Here is a 14605-nt window from a genome sequence, read left to right on the forward strand (position 1 = left end):
TCTTTCTTTTTTCAATTGGGAGAGGGGAGGTAGGAGAGAGAGATTTTAATTAATAGAAAAATATAATAAAAAGAAAAACAGCTGGGGTATACATTTTAAAAAATTGTTTATTTTTTAAAAGCCATATCCCTTAAGTCAGAGCAGCTTGTGATAGTGCTTAGAGAGCTGGTTTCAAAGCCAGAAAGAATTGGATTCAAGTCTTGCCTTGACAATATATTGACAGTGTGATGCTGGGCAAATCACCTTAACTGCTCCAAAAGTCTTTTAAACTATATAAGTTGCAGAAAAAGTGTTGATTTGAATTACAGGGAGAGGGAGGAAGGAGTTCTTCATCTGATAATTCCCTGTACCAAAGAGATCACAGGTATAATACCATAGACTTGCCTCTTTTCTATATATTGTAGTCCTCAGGAAAGTCAGAGCTATAAAAACAAGCTTTGGCAATATCCTGAGTCAAATGTGTATTAGATATGTACATTTTATATGGAGTAGAATTTGATCCTTTTAAATTGAAGCATAAAAGGAAAGCAAGAACTGCCCATCACACATGGGCTTTTAGGGGCTCTATTTAATCCAAATACTGGTCTAATGGTTAGGCCCCAAATAAAGACACCCAAGGAGAGAGTTATATAGTAAGAAAATGTGGATTTAATCATTTACTTTAGCAGGCAAGCAATTTGTAAACATTCAACAGCGGCAGCATCCAAGTTACAATTTAAAAAGAAATTGAGATTAGTGATTATAATTTGTCCTTCCCTTCCCACACACAAAAAAAAGAAGAAAAGAAAAGAGAAAAAAAAAAAAAAGAAAAGGAAGAAAGAAAAGAAAAAAAAAGATTTAGAAATGTTTTCTTGAAACACTACGAACACTGAACACTCGGTTACATCTCTTATCAGGCTTCTACTCATTCTCACTCTTGCACTCTCTTTCTCGCTCACTCTCTCTCCTTTAAAGGTGTCTTTCCTCCTAATGCATCATCTTGCAACAACTTGCATACAAGCATTTGCATCTAGGAAGTCTTTCCCACCCATGAGCGTGGGGATGTGTGATCTCCACTCAGATCCCATTTGCAAAAGGGGTATTTGTGTCTTGGTTCAATGCTTCTTTGACCTCCGTTGGCAAAGTGTCAAAGAGGTGATCTTCCACCACCAGCCCGCTCTTCTTGAGGAGTCGGCACTGCCCCAACTGGGCTGGCAGGCGGTCTAAGCAATTTCCCTTCAGTTCCAACTGAGTGAGCTGTGAAAACTGACTGATTTTTTCTGGGATCGAGGTGATACAGTTTTGCCCCAGACTCAAAGTCCTCAATTTAATGCATTTAAACAACTGTTTAGGCAGAACGTCCACTTTGTTCCCGGTGAGATGCAAATGCTGCAGGTTCTGGAGCGATCCTATTTCGACTGGGATCACTGAAATGTTGTTGTAGCTCACATCTAAGCATCGGAGTTTCTGTAAACTAAACACTGCCCCGGGCAAGGACTCAAGCTTGTTGTTGGAGAAATAAAGTGACTCCAGATTCTTGACATGAGTAATGGAGGGGGGAATGTTCACAATTTTGTTATGCCATAATTTCAAGCAAGTCAGTCTTTTCAAATGCTGGAAACTGATGATTTCCTCAATTGTGCGTATGTTATTGGACTTCAGATCCAGCTCTTGCAAATTAGAAAGGCTGAAAATGGCATGAGGGATCCTCTCCAGCTCACAGTTCTGGAGCTCCAACTCGGCTACATTCATCATTTTCTTAAGGCTGTTGAGTACCACGAGCTTAGTGCCGTCGTTGTGAATGACTAATTTTGTGAGATGCGGGGCTACATCTGTGATGTTGGATGGAACTTTGGTCAAATTGCTCTTCACGTGGAGGATTTTAAGGTGCCTCAACTCCCGCAGAGACTCCAATCCTATCATCTTATTGTTCTCGGAGTTTAAGTTGCCTACCAAGTACAACTCCCGAAGGTTCTTAAGCAAGTATACCCAGGCCGGGATCTCAGCTACGTCAGTGAATTTGACGTGAAGGCATCTCAAGTGATCTCGGAGGAAGCTAAAAGCCGTCTGTTCCACCTTGGCCGGACAGTGGCAGAGGTGCAGCTCTTGAAGGTTAGTCATCTGTGAAATCTTGGCTGGGATCTTAGCTTCCGGGATGAGCTCCAGCTTGAGTACATCCAAGTCCGTGAGATCAAACACAGCATCGGGGACCCCCGAGAGCATGAAAAGGTGCAGTTCTTGCTTGTCTTGGGCGTTGCGAGACACGTGCTGCCGAAGCTTTTCGAATGTCCACTCGTGGTTTAAGCTGATTTCCCTAAGTTTATTTTCACTGACTTCGGACAAGAAGACACCAAAACGCTTAGAGTACAGTTGGTCATACTGGTCGACCATGTGTAGAAGAAATGCAAAGTCATTCTTGACATCTGGAATATCACTAAAACTACTCTCTTCCCTCACCTTTTCAAAGGAGTATTCCTTCAAAGGTATCCGAAACAACCAGAAGAGGGTATAGAGACAGATAAAACCATAGACGCAGATGATGGAGATGTAACTGATGAGCAGCTTTTTCAACATATAAGCCATGTTGTGGGTACACTCAAACTCCTCGTAGCCAGTCAGGTGCTCCACTTTGGGCTTGCAGGTATGCTCAAAGCTGATGGCATTGACAAAGTTCGCCGTGTAACAGAGAATGAAAATGAACTTGGCTGTCTTGATAACAGTCTGGACTACATAGAGTTTATAAATCAGATCACTGTCTTCCACATGGGCGCGGAACTTCCTCACCTTCTCAAAGAGGGCTTTGGCCTGTTCCCCGTCTTTTTTATCTAGAATTGTCATGCTAGGAACCTCAATCACAGGCTTCTCAGCTGAAAACTTAAAGCCAGTTTTGTTGATCATGGGGGTACTCGCACTGGGGCTCCCTTCATCACTGCTAGTGGACACGTGTTTTGGGAGAGACTGAGCTCCGGTCAGTCTCTGCTTGTTCTCCTCTGAATCTTCACACGCTGTTTCAGACAGCGCTTTTGTAGTCCAAGGAGATTCAAAGCACTTTCCTAATATAGAAACAAAATGTTCCACTTTTGAACACGTTTTGGGATATTTGAACCAAAAGTTGCTACTGACCATGAGAATAATAGTATGTATTAGAGCAAGGTAAGGAAAATACTTGGAATACCATGGAAGAGCGAGATGGTAACACATCTGGTTAATAAATACATATTGCTGGAAATCCAAGTTAGTTTTCCGACCTGTAGGATCTCTGATCTCCTTTCTCACCTCTTGATTTGGGACCGGGGAATCTGTGTGAGGAGAGCTAGTCTTGCTGAGAGGTGAGCCGGAGGTTACGGCAACTGCCTCATCGAAGGATGTGGGTTTGGCTGTCCACCGGTCTTGGTCTGTGGCGACCTCAAACTTCGGGGCATCAGTGGTCATATCAGCACTTCCTGATGCAAGGTGTGCTTTTGAATTTACCGAGGATGGCAACACTGGCAGGCAGACCACTTGATCTTTGGTAAGCTGCATGGTTCCGGCAAAGATGGCAACCATCAACATAACAACAGCCAGATAATCCATAAATACATCCCACCATGGTTTCAGGATCCGGTAAGTCGGCTGAATGTCATTGAGAGAGGCAACTTCTGCAAGGGTGAACATTCCTGGAGAAAACAAAAACAAAGACCCGTTACTATAAGGCTACAGAAAATTCATTCATTTTTCTCTTTAAAAGAGCTTCACACTTTTGGTATCTCTCCCTTTATCCAATATAAGCCTAATTAGGAACTGAGGGAAAGATGTACTGGGAGTCCAAGGGACATGCCTGAAGGAGAGAAGAAACAGAGTGAAGTTATTTTAGTTTTTTCTGTGACTTCCTCTCCTTATCTTTTGAGAAATGAAGGAACTGAAAAATAGGTGTAGGAAGATAACAGGAGAAAATGCATATTTAGGTATTTATTACTCTTCTGAGTACTTCTTGAATATCTTCTATTTAGAATGGAATATTGGGTACCTTTAGGAATTCTTCACTTTTCTCATCTATAAAATACTGAGGCTGGACTAGATGACCTCTGAGATATGTGGCTGGCTCTAAATCTATGATACTATGATCCTACTTGGGGAGATATACCTACACACAAGAAGAAAACTATTAACATAAAGTAGGATTAAATAAATGTTGAATAGGTAGTATATGTATACCTAGTCTGTCCATCTATCTACTATTCATCCACCCATCCATTTCTCTACCCATCCACCCATCCATCCATTGGTCCATCCATTCTACAATAGTACCATCCATCCATCCATTTATCTATCCACCTGTCTATCCTATTTATCTATCTAGTCTTTCTATTTACTATTCATCCACCTCTCTATCCCATCATCCATTCACCCATTCTTCAATACCATCTACCATCTATCCATTCTGTTTATCTATCTCTTCTGTCTGTCTACTATCCATCCATCCATCCATGTATCCAATCTTCAATACTATCTTCCATCTATCCATCCATCCATTTATCCATCCAATCTTTGTCTATCTATCTTGTCTATCTATTATCCATCCATCCACTTATCCATCCATCTCTCTATTGATCCTCTATCCATCCATCCTTCTGTCTATCCTGTTTATCTAGTCTTTCTATCTATCTATCCTGTCTGTCTACTATCCATTCATCATCTAACCATCCATTGGTCTATCCATTCTAATACTTCTACCATTCATCCAATTTTCTATCCATCTATCCTATTTATTTATCTAGTTTTTGTCTATCTGTCCTGTCTCTCTACTATCCATCCATCTATGTATCTATCTCTGTCCATTCATCAGTCCTTCCTATCTATCTATCATCTGTCCATTCATCCATCTATCTATTTTGTCTATCTTTCTAGTCTTTCTGTCCTTTTATCCTATCTATCTCTTTCTGAAAGAAGAGAGTCTAACCTTATCACAAATAAGTGAGATAATGCTATGCAGATGGGAGCCGTTATCATTATTATCAGTAAGAAGGGTGGATGATTTCCAATACAGTATGATTTCCCAGGTATCAGCCAAGGCCACCCAGATCCCCTCTCTCATTCTCCCCATCCTTACTAACTTTTTAGAATCATGAGATTTAGAGTATTGGGACGTTAGGGATGGGCAAAATATCTTCTCACTTTACTAAAGAGAAAAATGAAACCTAGAGGTTTCTGATGTGTCCAAAGTCATAAAGGTGTTAAATGTCAGAGCCAGGACCCAAATGTAGGTTCCCTGAATCCAAACCAGGTGCTCATTCCCTAGTTTTGTAATAAGTAAAATTTTACACTTAGAGATTTACTTCTTTGGCTTAGGCTAATTAAACCATCAAATTCTACCATTAAAAAGTAAATACCCTTGAAAGAGGTTAATATCAAACTTTGTGAGAACACATGCCTTTGTGTGAATGAATTCATTCATCAATGAATTCATGAATTGTGTGAATTCATCATCCATCAATCTGGAAAATAAGTTTTGTTAGGGAAAGCTGATAGGACAGAAAGGCAAGGGGCACATATCTAGCAGTTCTGGGGCTATACCCAGCATCAAATTGAGTAAGAGAAAGGGCATCAAAAATGGGGCAGGGGAGACTAGGGATCTTGAATAAAGTGGTCTTTTAAAAATTTAAAAAGAAACAAATCGATTTTACTGATGTTTTTAATTTTTTGCCTGCAAAGTATCCCTTCCTTTTCCCAACCCACCACAAAAAAATTTTTTAGAAGTCTCTCTGTTAACAAAGGAAAACAGCTAAGAAGAAAAATGGTTCTTATGGAACAGGAATTCTTATCCTTTTTTGTGTTTTGGACCCTTTTGATGACTATCTGATGAAGAATAGGAATGGCTCGTAATCATGTTTTAAAATGCATAAGATAAAATACATAGAAATAGAAAGATTTTTTAAAAAGAAGTTCCTGAAGGGGGCAGCTAGGTGGCGCTGTGGATAGAGCACCAGCCCTGAAGTCAGGAGGATCTGAGTTCAAATCTAGCCTCAGGCACGTACACTTCGTAGCTGTGTGACCCTGGGCCAGTCACTTAACCCCAATTGCCAGGAAAAAAAAATTCCTGGACCCCAACTGAAGAATCTCTACTATAGAATGACCCCTAGAGAAATAACATATACCACACTTGGGTCAGTACATTCCCATCTTTTAGCCAAGGAGATATCCTGGTTCATGATCAGCTCTCAAAGATCGGGATTGCTTTTTTCAGTTACTAAGAGTTTAAATTCTTTTTAGGTTTACTTTTCAATCATGGTTAGGCCTGGGTCCTGATTCAAGATCATTTATTGTTGCTCTCTAAGGAATAGCTTAGAATTTTCAAATGGGTTGTAGTTTCAGGCTGGTTGAGCCCTGCACCATGGGGTCAAAGTTCTAGAAACCCACAGCCAAAGAAAGGTGACTTAGTCCTCATTTAACCAAAACCATGGGTACATGCTCACACAACAGCTTCCATGAGCCAGATCATTGGTATCCCACTGGTATGTGGGCCGAGACTTACTGGAAAGGCTATGTAAGAGCAGAGACCTTTAATCTGTTCTGTGTCATGAACCCCTCTTCACAATAATTATTTAAAATGCATAAAATAAAATATGACAGGTTAGAAATAAGGCTAATTCTATTAAATGCAATTATGTTATATTTTTTAAAAAGATTTTAAAAGTATACAGATGCTAGGCAAAGAAGCTCTGGATTATGATTTCTTATTGCTATTAAGGTTCTTCCCGATGCTGCACAAAAGATAATTTGAAATCTATAAACATCCACATCTGGTTTATTATCACTGAACATTACACCAACATAACTCCAAATTTAATTACCTTAATAATTACCGGCCTTTCTCACAACACCCACAGATCATTTACAGAGCCAGTGTGGTGGTTATGCATAATTATCCTGTTCCATTGTTTATTTCTTCTTTAGAATTTTTTACCAGGCTGATATCTGTGGAGTATTCCTCTCCTGGTCACCAGATTACCCAAACTGGCCACCATTAACCACCAGCTGGCAGATGTAAACTGCAAACTTATTTACAGCAACAATTGAAGCTACTAATATCATCACACTTCAGCCTTTTCATGAAGAAACAAATGTGTAAAATGGCAAGTAACACAAATGGAATTCAAACCCATTTCCCTAATAGAAATATACCTGAACCCAGTGCTTCTTTACTTGTAATCTGTAAGTTTTAACTTCTCTGTTCAAATCATATGGTCACCACATCCTGCTTTTGTGGGAAGTTCTGAGTTCCAGTTTAGCTGTTATATTTGTATCTGGTGTCCTTTGTTTCAAAAAGCATAGTATAGAGTCATTTAAATGAAACTAGCAGCATTATTTGAAACAAGAGCAAAATGGCAAATGCTCGATTCTGAGAATAACTACATCTTTTAGCATGTAAATTCATTCGGGGCCGGGAGCGAGTCAAATTGAGTCCCAGGAATTATTAGTAGGGATCTTATATGAGATGCTCAAGATTTATTCATTTTGAAATTAACATCTTTAAATGTACCAACATTTGTTAGCCAGGTTTAAAACCTGTGGTCTGATTATTGCCATGTTTTGTATCTATGAGTTTATACATACACAGATATGTAATAATATATGTGCATATATAGGGAGAAGAAAACAAGTAGATGTAGATATAAATGTACATTCTATATTATATGCAAATGCACTTTTATTACCATATAATGATATATTATGTGTATATACACACACGTTTTTCTCCTCACATCCTTTAATCAATTCTCATACACACATACATTGATTTCCTTGATTATATTTTTTGTTGAACGGGGTGCATGCAGTATTGCTGGTGAAGGGGAAAAAGTCATTGGGAAGTAACAGAGACATAAAAAAGAAAATAAAACAATTACAAATAAATCAAACTTCCTTTGTGACATCACTCCATTAACAAATCCTTATTAAATGTCTACTAGATGCCAGCCATTGTGCTAAGTGCAAGTAAATAAATACATACAAGGTAGCATTAAGGTATTCTCAAAGACAAGATGCTGGCGTGTAGGTCTGTCAGTTAATAAACATTTATCAGGAGCTTACCATGCGGCAGGAACTGTGTTTAAACTAAGGAAGATGAGAGATATGGTGCCCTATAAGAGAATGGCAAGCTGGTCAATATTGCTGGACCAGAGTAAAGTGTGAGTAGGGGAGTAAGGTATAAAACAGCCAGAATGATGGGAAAGGGCTTTAGATGCTAAGTAGGATGCTTTATACAAGCTATTCCAAAAGCATTTGTGCAGTTTTAAGCTTTAATAACTGGGGGACATCTTGTATTCAATCCTGGAGGTAAAGGAATGATTAATTTAATGACTAATTTATTATGTGGTGGGGGATAGTAGTGCTGACATGGTTAGAGAGGGGAGTTGGAGGCAGCTAGTTGATGCAGTGGATGGAGCCCCAGCTCTGAAATCAGGAGGACCTGGGTTCAAATCTAATCTTAGACACTTAACACTTCCTAGCTGTGTGACCCTGGATAAGTCACTTAACCCCAATTGCCTCAGGGGGAAAACATATCGGGGAGCTGAGAGAGGTGAGAAAGGAAGTCCAATTTAGAAGCGACTGTAACAGTCCAAGTAAAAAGGTGATAAAGGCCCAAACTGGGCTGGTGGAAAGAAGAGAACATGTAGGAGTAATATAGTCGGGGGAAAGAAATAGCAAAACGTGGCAGTGATTAGAAAGAGGGAGCAATGGGATACTGATGTTCTGACCTCAATGACTGGAAGGATGGTGATGAACTCAGGAATACTGGGAAAGAACTCAGAGAGGGAAGATTTTTTGGGGAAAGATAATGAACTCTGCTTTGAACGGGTTGTTATTTGAGATAATGATTCCACATCTAGTCTGAGATACCCAATACGTGTTGGTGATGAAGGACTAGAGATCTGGAGAAAGACTGGGGATCCCTCTCTCCTGCCATATGTCTGTGTGTATGTGTACATACATGCATACATGCATGCATGTATAATGTAGTCTCATCTCTGTTGTCCTTAAGAAGCTCTTATTAGCTACCCTGCTTGGATCATGATATTGGGGATACACATATGTTGGAATCTTTACAAATTGTTAACTCATTAAAATCGATAGAGACAATAATTATCTAATTTAGCCTGGTTCAGTATGATTGATCTGATCCTACGAGGAGATGTTATGGGCCAGAAATTGAAACAAGGTACTAAGTACAACTGATAGAAACAATGCTTGTGTTCATACCTTTAGAGAGCTCATAGAAGCAAGAAGTATTTAAGTACTCATTGGAGTTCACACGTTTGGGAGATTTCAGGGTTTATTATGAGATCCCCGAATTCACACCTCTCTTGAAGCTCTCAGGGCCAGAGAGCACTCTGGGAGAAACCCATAATCCCACTCTCTCAGAGGAGATCATATATAAGAAACAGACAGAGGCTTGGCTGAGAATTGAACTGAAAACATTGAGAGGGGAGCGTCAAGTCAGTTCAGGAGAAGCCCTCTCGGAGGCGCAGCCAGATTCACTTCATCTCACACACCTGTGGTGGCTGGGCTCCTGCACTTCCCCCACTGAGACAAAGGCTGGTCTGAAAGGCTCTCCAGAAAGCTGCCCAGCCCCAGGCAAGGAGGTGCTGGCTAGAGGCTGAAGCAAGGGACAAAGCTGCAAGAGCTCTTAGAACCAAGGAGAGAGAGAGGCCTCTAAGAAAACTAACGGGGTTATATTGGAGACAATAAAAGATCTGAACTTTTAGCTCCTGGCTGCATTTGGGTGATTATTGATTTTAACTGAAACTAAGGCTGCCTCCACAAAACCTCCCAGAGAAACCTGCTCTCAGAGAGAACCATTATATTTTAAAGAAGAAGAACACCACACACATACATGCATGTGTATGTATGTCTACATGTATGTTATGTCTATATGTATATATCCATGCAAATAATATAACACACATATATAGACATATCTCTATATCTACATATAGATATACATATATAAATATTAATATATATGCATACATATCTACATACAGAATAGATAAAGATAGATTATAAATTATTAAATCTAGATAAACAATAATGAGCCATATGCATAGAGATAATGGAATCCATCAAAGCTAAAAAAAAAAAAAAGGTCACCAGAGGGAACAGTATAGAGAGAAAGGAGAACAGCACCTCGGGACAGACTTGGTGGCCCCCCCGAAATTAAGTGGTCTACAATGATCAGGATCCAGCAAAAAAAACACAAGCTGAAGTCCGGCAGCAGAAGGTGAACCAGGGGAGACCGGTCCCAAGCGCCCAGACAGGCAAGAGTATTCAGAGAAAAGGGGGCACTTCTTCTGAGAAATCAAATAGGAGGACTGAGAAGAGGCCATTAGATGTGGCTAGTTGAGAACTCACCGGCAACTCTGAAGAAGCTGTTTTAGTTGAGTGATGGGAAGGGGTGGACATCTAGACTGAAGGGGCTTTTGAAGAGAGTGAGAAATGAGGCAATGGATACACAGATCCTGTGTTCCATCTCCTCCAAAAGAATAAATCCTTAAGAGCAGCGACAATTTTTGGTTTTGTATTTATATGCCGGGAGGAACACCATGCTTGGCAGAGTGCAGCAATGGATGGAGCATGCTGGTTTCAAAGTCAGGAAGCCTTGAATTAAAATCACTGATTGTATGAATCTGGGCAAGTCAATTAACTCTCCTCCACTTTAACATCCTCTCATCTGTAAAATGGGAATAATAATGGCAGCTTCCTTCCTGGGCTGCTGGGTGGCTCAAATGAGGTAATATATCTATAATACTTTGCAAATTTAAAAGCACATGTAAATGCCAGCTATTAATTATTATTCTATATGTGCTTAATAAATATTTGTTGAACTGTTATTAAATTCTTGCCTAAGACAATATTGGAAAATCTGCTAGCTATTTCCTTCTTAAGCACCTTTTCCCCTTCAGCATTCATGATAATAAGGCAACACTGTTAGTTTGGCGAGAAGACTCATCTTGTTTACACTTTTGAGTCTCTCCCAGGGCCTAGCAGAGAAGTCCGTGGAAATCACAGTTGTCAGAATTGAACAAAAAAAGAGCTTTTTCTTCCCATCCCCAATTCTAGCTTGACAAGCAGGGTAGCTAATGAGATCTTTTTAAGGACTGCAGCAGTGACAGACCACCCTATTTTGATCATGGTCCCCAGGTGTTTCGCATCTGAAGAAGACAGGATGAGAACACTGAGCTACGGATAAACAAAAGGTCAAAGAACTTGGGCCTCAGTCCCTGGGTACTCATCGACTTCCAAGGCTTGTCAAGGGAAAAAAGACTGTGAAAGTAGGTTATCTTTGTGGCCTAATTACCAAAATGCTCGCTACAGCTCAACTTGCAAAAGGGGGGAGAATGATCATCCCTGAACATATGATGTACGATACAAAATAAGGATTGGGATGCTTTAAAAATGCATTTGCCCAAGATTCATCTGCACAGTGAAGGGGATGTGTCCCTAATGAGGGAATTATCAAGGATTTTGCAGGTACAGAAAGATTATACAAAACAATTTATGCAAATATATTTTATAATTTCTGGTATAAGGATTATTAAAATTGATCAATCAACCAATGTTAATTAAGTACCTACTATGTGTCAGGCTGGGCTAGGATTGGAGAGAGAAAGAAAAATAAAAGATAGTATCTGTTCTCAAGGAGGTCACATGGAATCATAGATAAATAGATGGATGAATACTAGATACACATAGATAGATGGATGGATGGATGAATCCTAGATAGATATACTAAGATAAATAGACAGATGGATGAATACTGGATAGACATATTAAGATAGATAGGTGCATCTAGATCTAGCTCTAGATCTAGACCCATGATAAATTGGAGAAAATCAGTAGAGGAAAGGAAAGTACCAAGAATCAGGAAAAGTTTCTTTTAAAGAAGAAAGACAGAAATAGGGAGATGAGGAGAGAGAAAATTTAGGCATATGGACATCCAGGGAAAACTAGTGAGGAAATGGATTGTCTTATTTGATCCTGGTGATGGTAAGAAAGCACTTTAGGAAGACAAATTGGTATCTGGGAAATGGAGTCTGGAGCAAGACAGAATGGAATGGGAGAGAGACCAGCCAGGAGGCTACTACAATAATGTAGATGAGGTGATGAGGGCCTGCAGTATATTGATGTCAGTGCCAGAGAAGAGAAGGGCATCTTTGATGTTACAAAGGCAGGAAATCACAGGTCTTGTCAACAGATTGAATATGGGGAGAGATTAGAAAGGATGAGGAGTTGAGGAAAATGTCTAGATTTGGCACCTGGGTGAAATTATAACAGGGGCCTCAATAGTTAACAGGGAAATCTGCAAGAGGGAAGGAAAGTTAATGGGTTTATTTTCAGACACACTGAGGTTTACGTATCTATAGGCCATCCAGTTTGAGATGATGGTTGGAAATGCCAGATTGGAGTTCAGGTGTAAAGGAAGGGCTAGATAAATAGACCTGAGAATCATCAGCATAGAAATAACCATTGAATCTATGAAAGTTGATGAAATCATTAAGAGAAATAGTATCAAGGCAGAGGAGCACTGTGGGGGTCCCCACCTTTATTGGGCATGAACTGGGAGAAGATCCATCAAGGGAGCTCATTCGGAGAGACAATATACAACCAACTGTATACGTAGTGAGAGGAGAGAGTGTTAAGAAGAGGATGATCACTAAGAGGGCAAGAAGGGTAAGAACTGAAGAAAGACCAAGAAATTTTGCAACTGGATTTACTGGTGATTCTGGAGTCATTATTTTTGGAAGAATAGCAAGGTTGGAAGCCACACAGGAGAGAAACTCAAGAGGAGAATGAACAGAAAAGAAAAAAAAAAAGGCTATCTAAATCCTCATCTCTAAAAACAAGTAATTAAGAAATATAAAAGAACAAATCTTATCCTAGACAGTTATAAATGAAAGATGTTTAATTTAAATCCTTAAATCTGGTGCTAGTGTGTATCACGTAGCTGAACACATATGAGGTACTCGATAAAGACTAAGTTGGATGAGATAACAGTATTATGAGCTGGTTTTATTCTAATTTACATGTACATATGAGAAGGATCTAAGATTTCATGAGCACTGGGAATTTTTGGGGTGGGGTCCCTCTACTAATGCAGATTGCATTGTTTATGATTTAATAAAAGCAGCTCTGCTGGAATAATTGCAGAGCTGGCTGTGACTGTGGTCAATTAAATTCCCAGTGCTCTAGATGTCTCTTAAATTGCCAGGAACTTCTGCTGGTGGAAGGAGTTTCCTTGTCTGGGAGTTCTTTAAATCATTGAGTCCACAGGTGCTTTCCTTAACCCTATGCTTTAGTACAGTGGTTCTCAAACTTCTGTTTTCAGTATCTTTATCCTATTAAAAATTATTGAGGATCTCTCCAAAGCGTTTTTGTTTATCTGGATTATATTTATAGACATTTACCGTATTGGAAATAAAAACTATTTTGAATTTGTAGACCCTCTAAAAGGGTTTCAGAGATCCCCAGGATTCTCTAGACCACACTTTGAGAACCACTGCTTTAGTAGGTCCATCTTGGAAAGTTCCCAGAAGCCCTGAGGAGTTAAGGTATCCCCATGTGGTCAGTGAGTATTCGGTGTCAGAAACAGGATCTGAATGCAAGTCTCCCTGACTTCTGAGTCCACATCCAACCCATTATGGAACATTGCCTTTTATTTTAAACTCCATCAGACCTTTCTGCAGTAAAAAGAAAAATGCCTTTTTTCTGTCACAGACCCTCCTTACTGTCTTTTGAAGCCTTCTCAGAATAATGCCTTTAAAAAACACAAAAGGCTTCAAAAGAAATCAGTTTTACTAAAATATAGTTATCAGCTCCTCCCCGTGCCATTAAAAACAACTAGAAACCACCCAGGAAATAGATCCAGAATGCCAAAGAGCTGAATGCAAAGATGGTGAAACTGTGACAACCCAGGGACAGTGGGGGAGCTATCTCCCTCAAAGTGGGACCGGCTGCCAAAGTCCCCAGGCTCACATATCGGGAGCATTTCTGGCCAGGGACTCGTCTTCTCCTCAAGTCTCAGGGAAAGCAAATCTTCCTGCTCCCTTGGAAGCCTGCCAGCCCATCTCCTGAGCCAGCCCTTCCCCAAGATCACCACTGCTTCCCCCTAGAAAACCTTTGTCTTTGCATGGTTTTGTATTTACTGCTACACGCCCGTGTTTTCCACAGCCTCCCCTTCACCACTCTCCCTATCATTTAGGAAAGAAACTCCTCAAGTCCAGGGGATGCTTACTTAGTCTTGTCTTTTTATCCTCTGAAATTAACCCAAGGTCCAGCACACAAGAAGCTTGAGAGGGAAAAGACTCCAGAGACCAATTAGAACAATCCTCTCAAATTTACCGATAAGGAAACAGGCCACGGAAGGTCAGACAACTTGCTCAATGTCGTTGCAAATGTCAAGAAGGGAGATTTGAACCCAAGTCTTTGGACTCTAGAGCCAATGCTCTTTCCCCGGAGCCACTTGATATATATATTTATTGACTCAAATTTCTTACTATTAGGACACCAATCTAAACAATCAAAATAACTGTTTTCAACAAAAAATTACTTGGGCCAGTCAGTGGATGTGGTTGGATTTGGGTTCAAA

The 14605-nt window shown here is 39.9% G+C and overlaps 1 protein-coding gene across 5 annotated transcripts in view; it reads right to left on the minus strand.

Annotated features, from left to right (window-relative positions):
• Positions 1 to 813: 813 nt before the first annotated feature.
• Positions 814 to 14605, minus strand: part of LRRC8D (leucine rich repeat containing 8 VRAC subunit D) — a 140486-nt gene continuing 126694 nt past the window's right edge. For all 5 annotated transcript variants that reach the window (XM_031969346.1, XM_031969350.1, XM_031969347.1 and 2 more), the window contains exon 3: positions 814 to 3635. In XM_031969346.1, coding sequence (XP_031825206.1) covers positions 1057 to 3633 — 2577 coding nt within the window. In that variant the 5' untranslated portion in view covers positions 3634 to 3635 and the 3' untranslated portion in view covers positions 814 to 1056. The remainder of the gene's footprint in view (positions 3636 to 14605) is intronic.

This window comes from Sarcophilus harrisii, chromosome 4 (genome assembly GCF_902635505.1).
Source record: "Sarcophilus harrisii chromosome 4, mSarHar1.11, whole genome shotgun sequence".
Taxonomy (NCBI): Eukaryota; Metazoa; Chordata; class Mammalia; order Dasyuromorphia; family Dasyuridae; genus Sarcophilus; species Sarcophilus harrisii.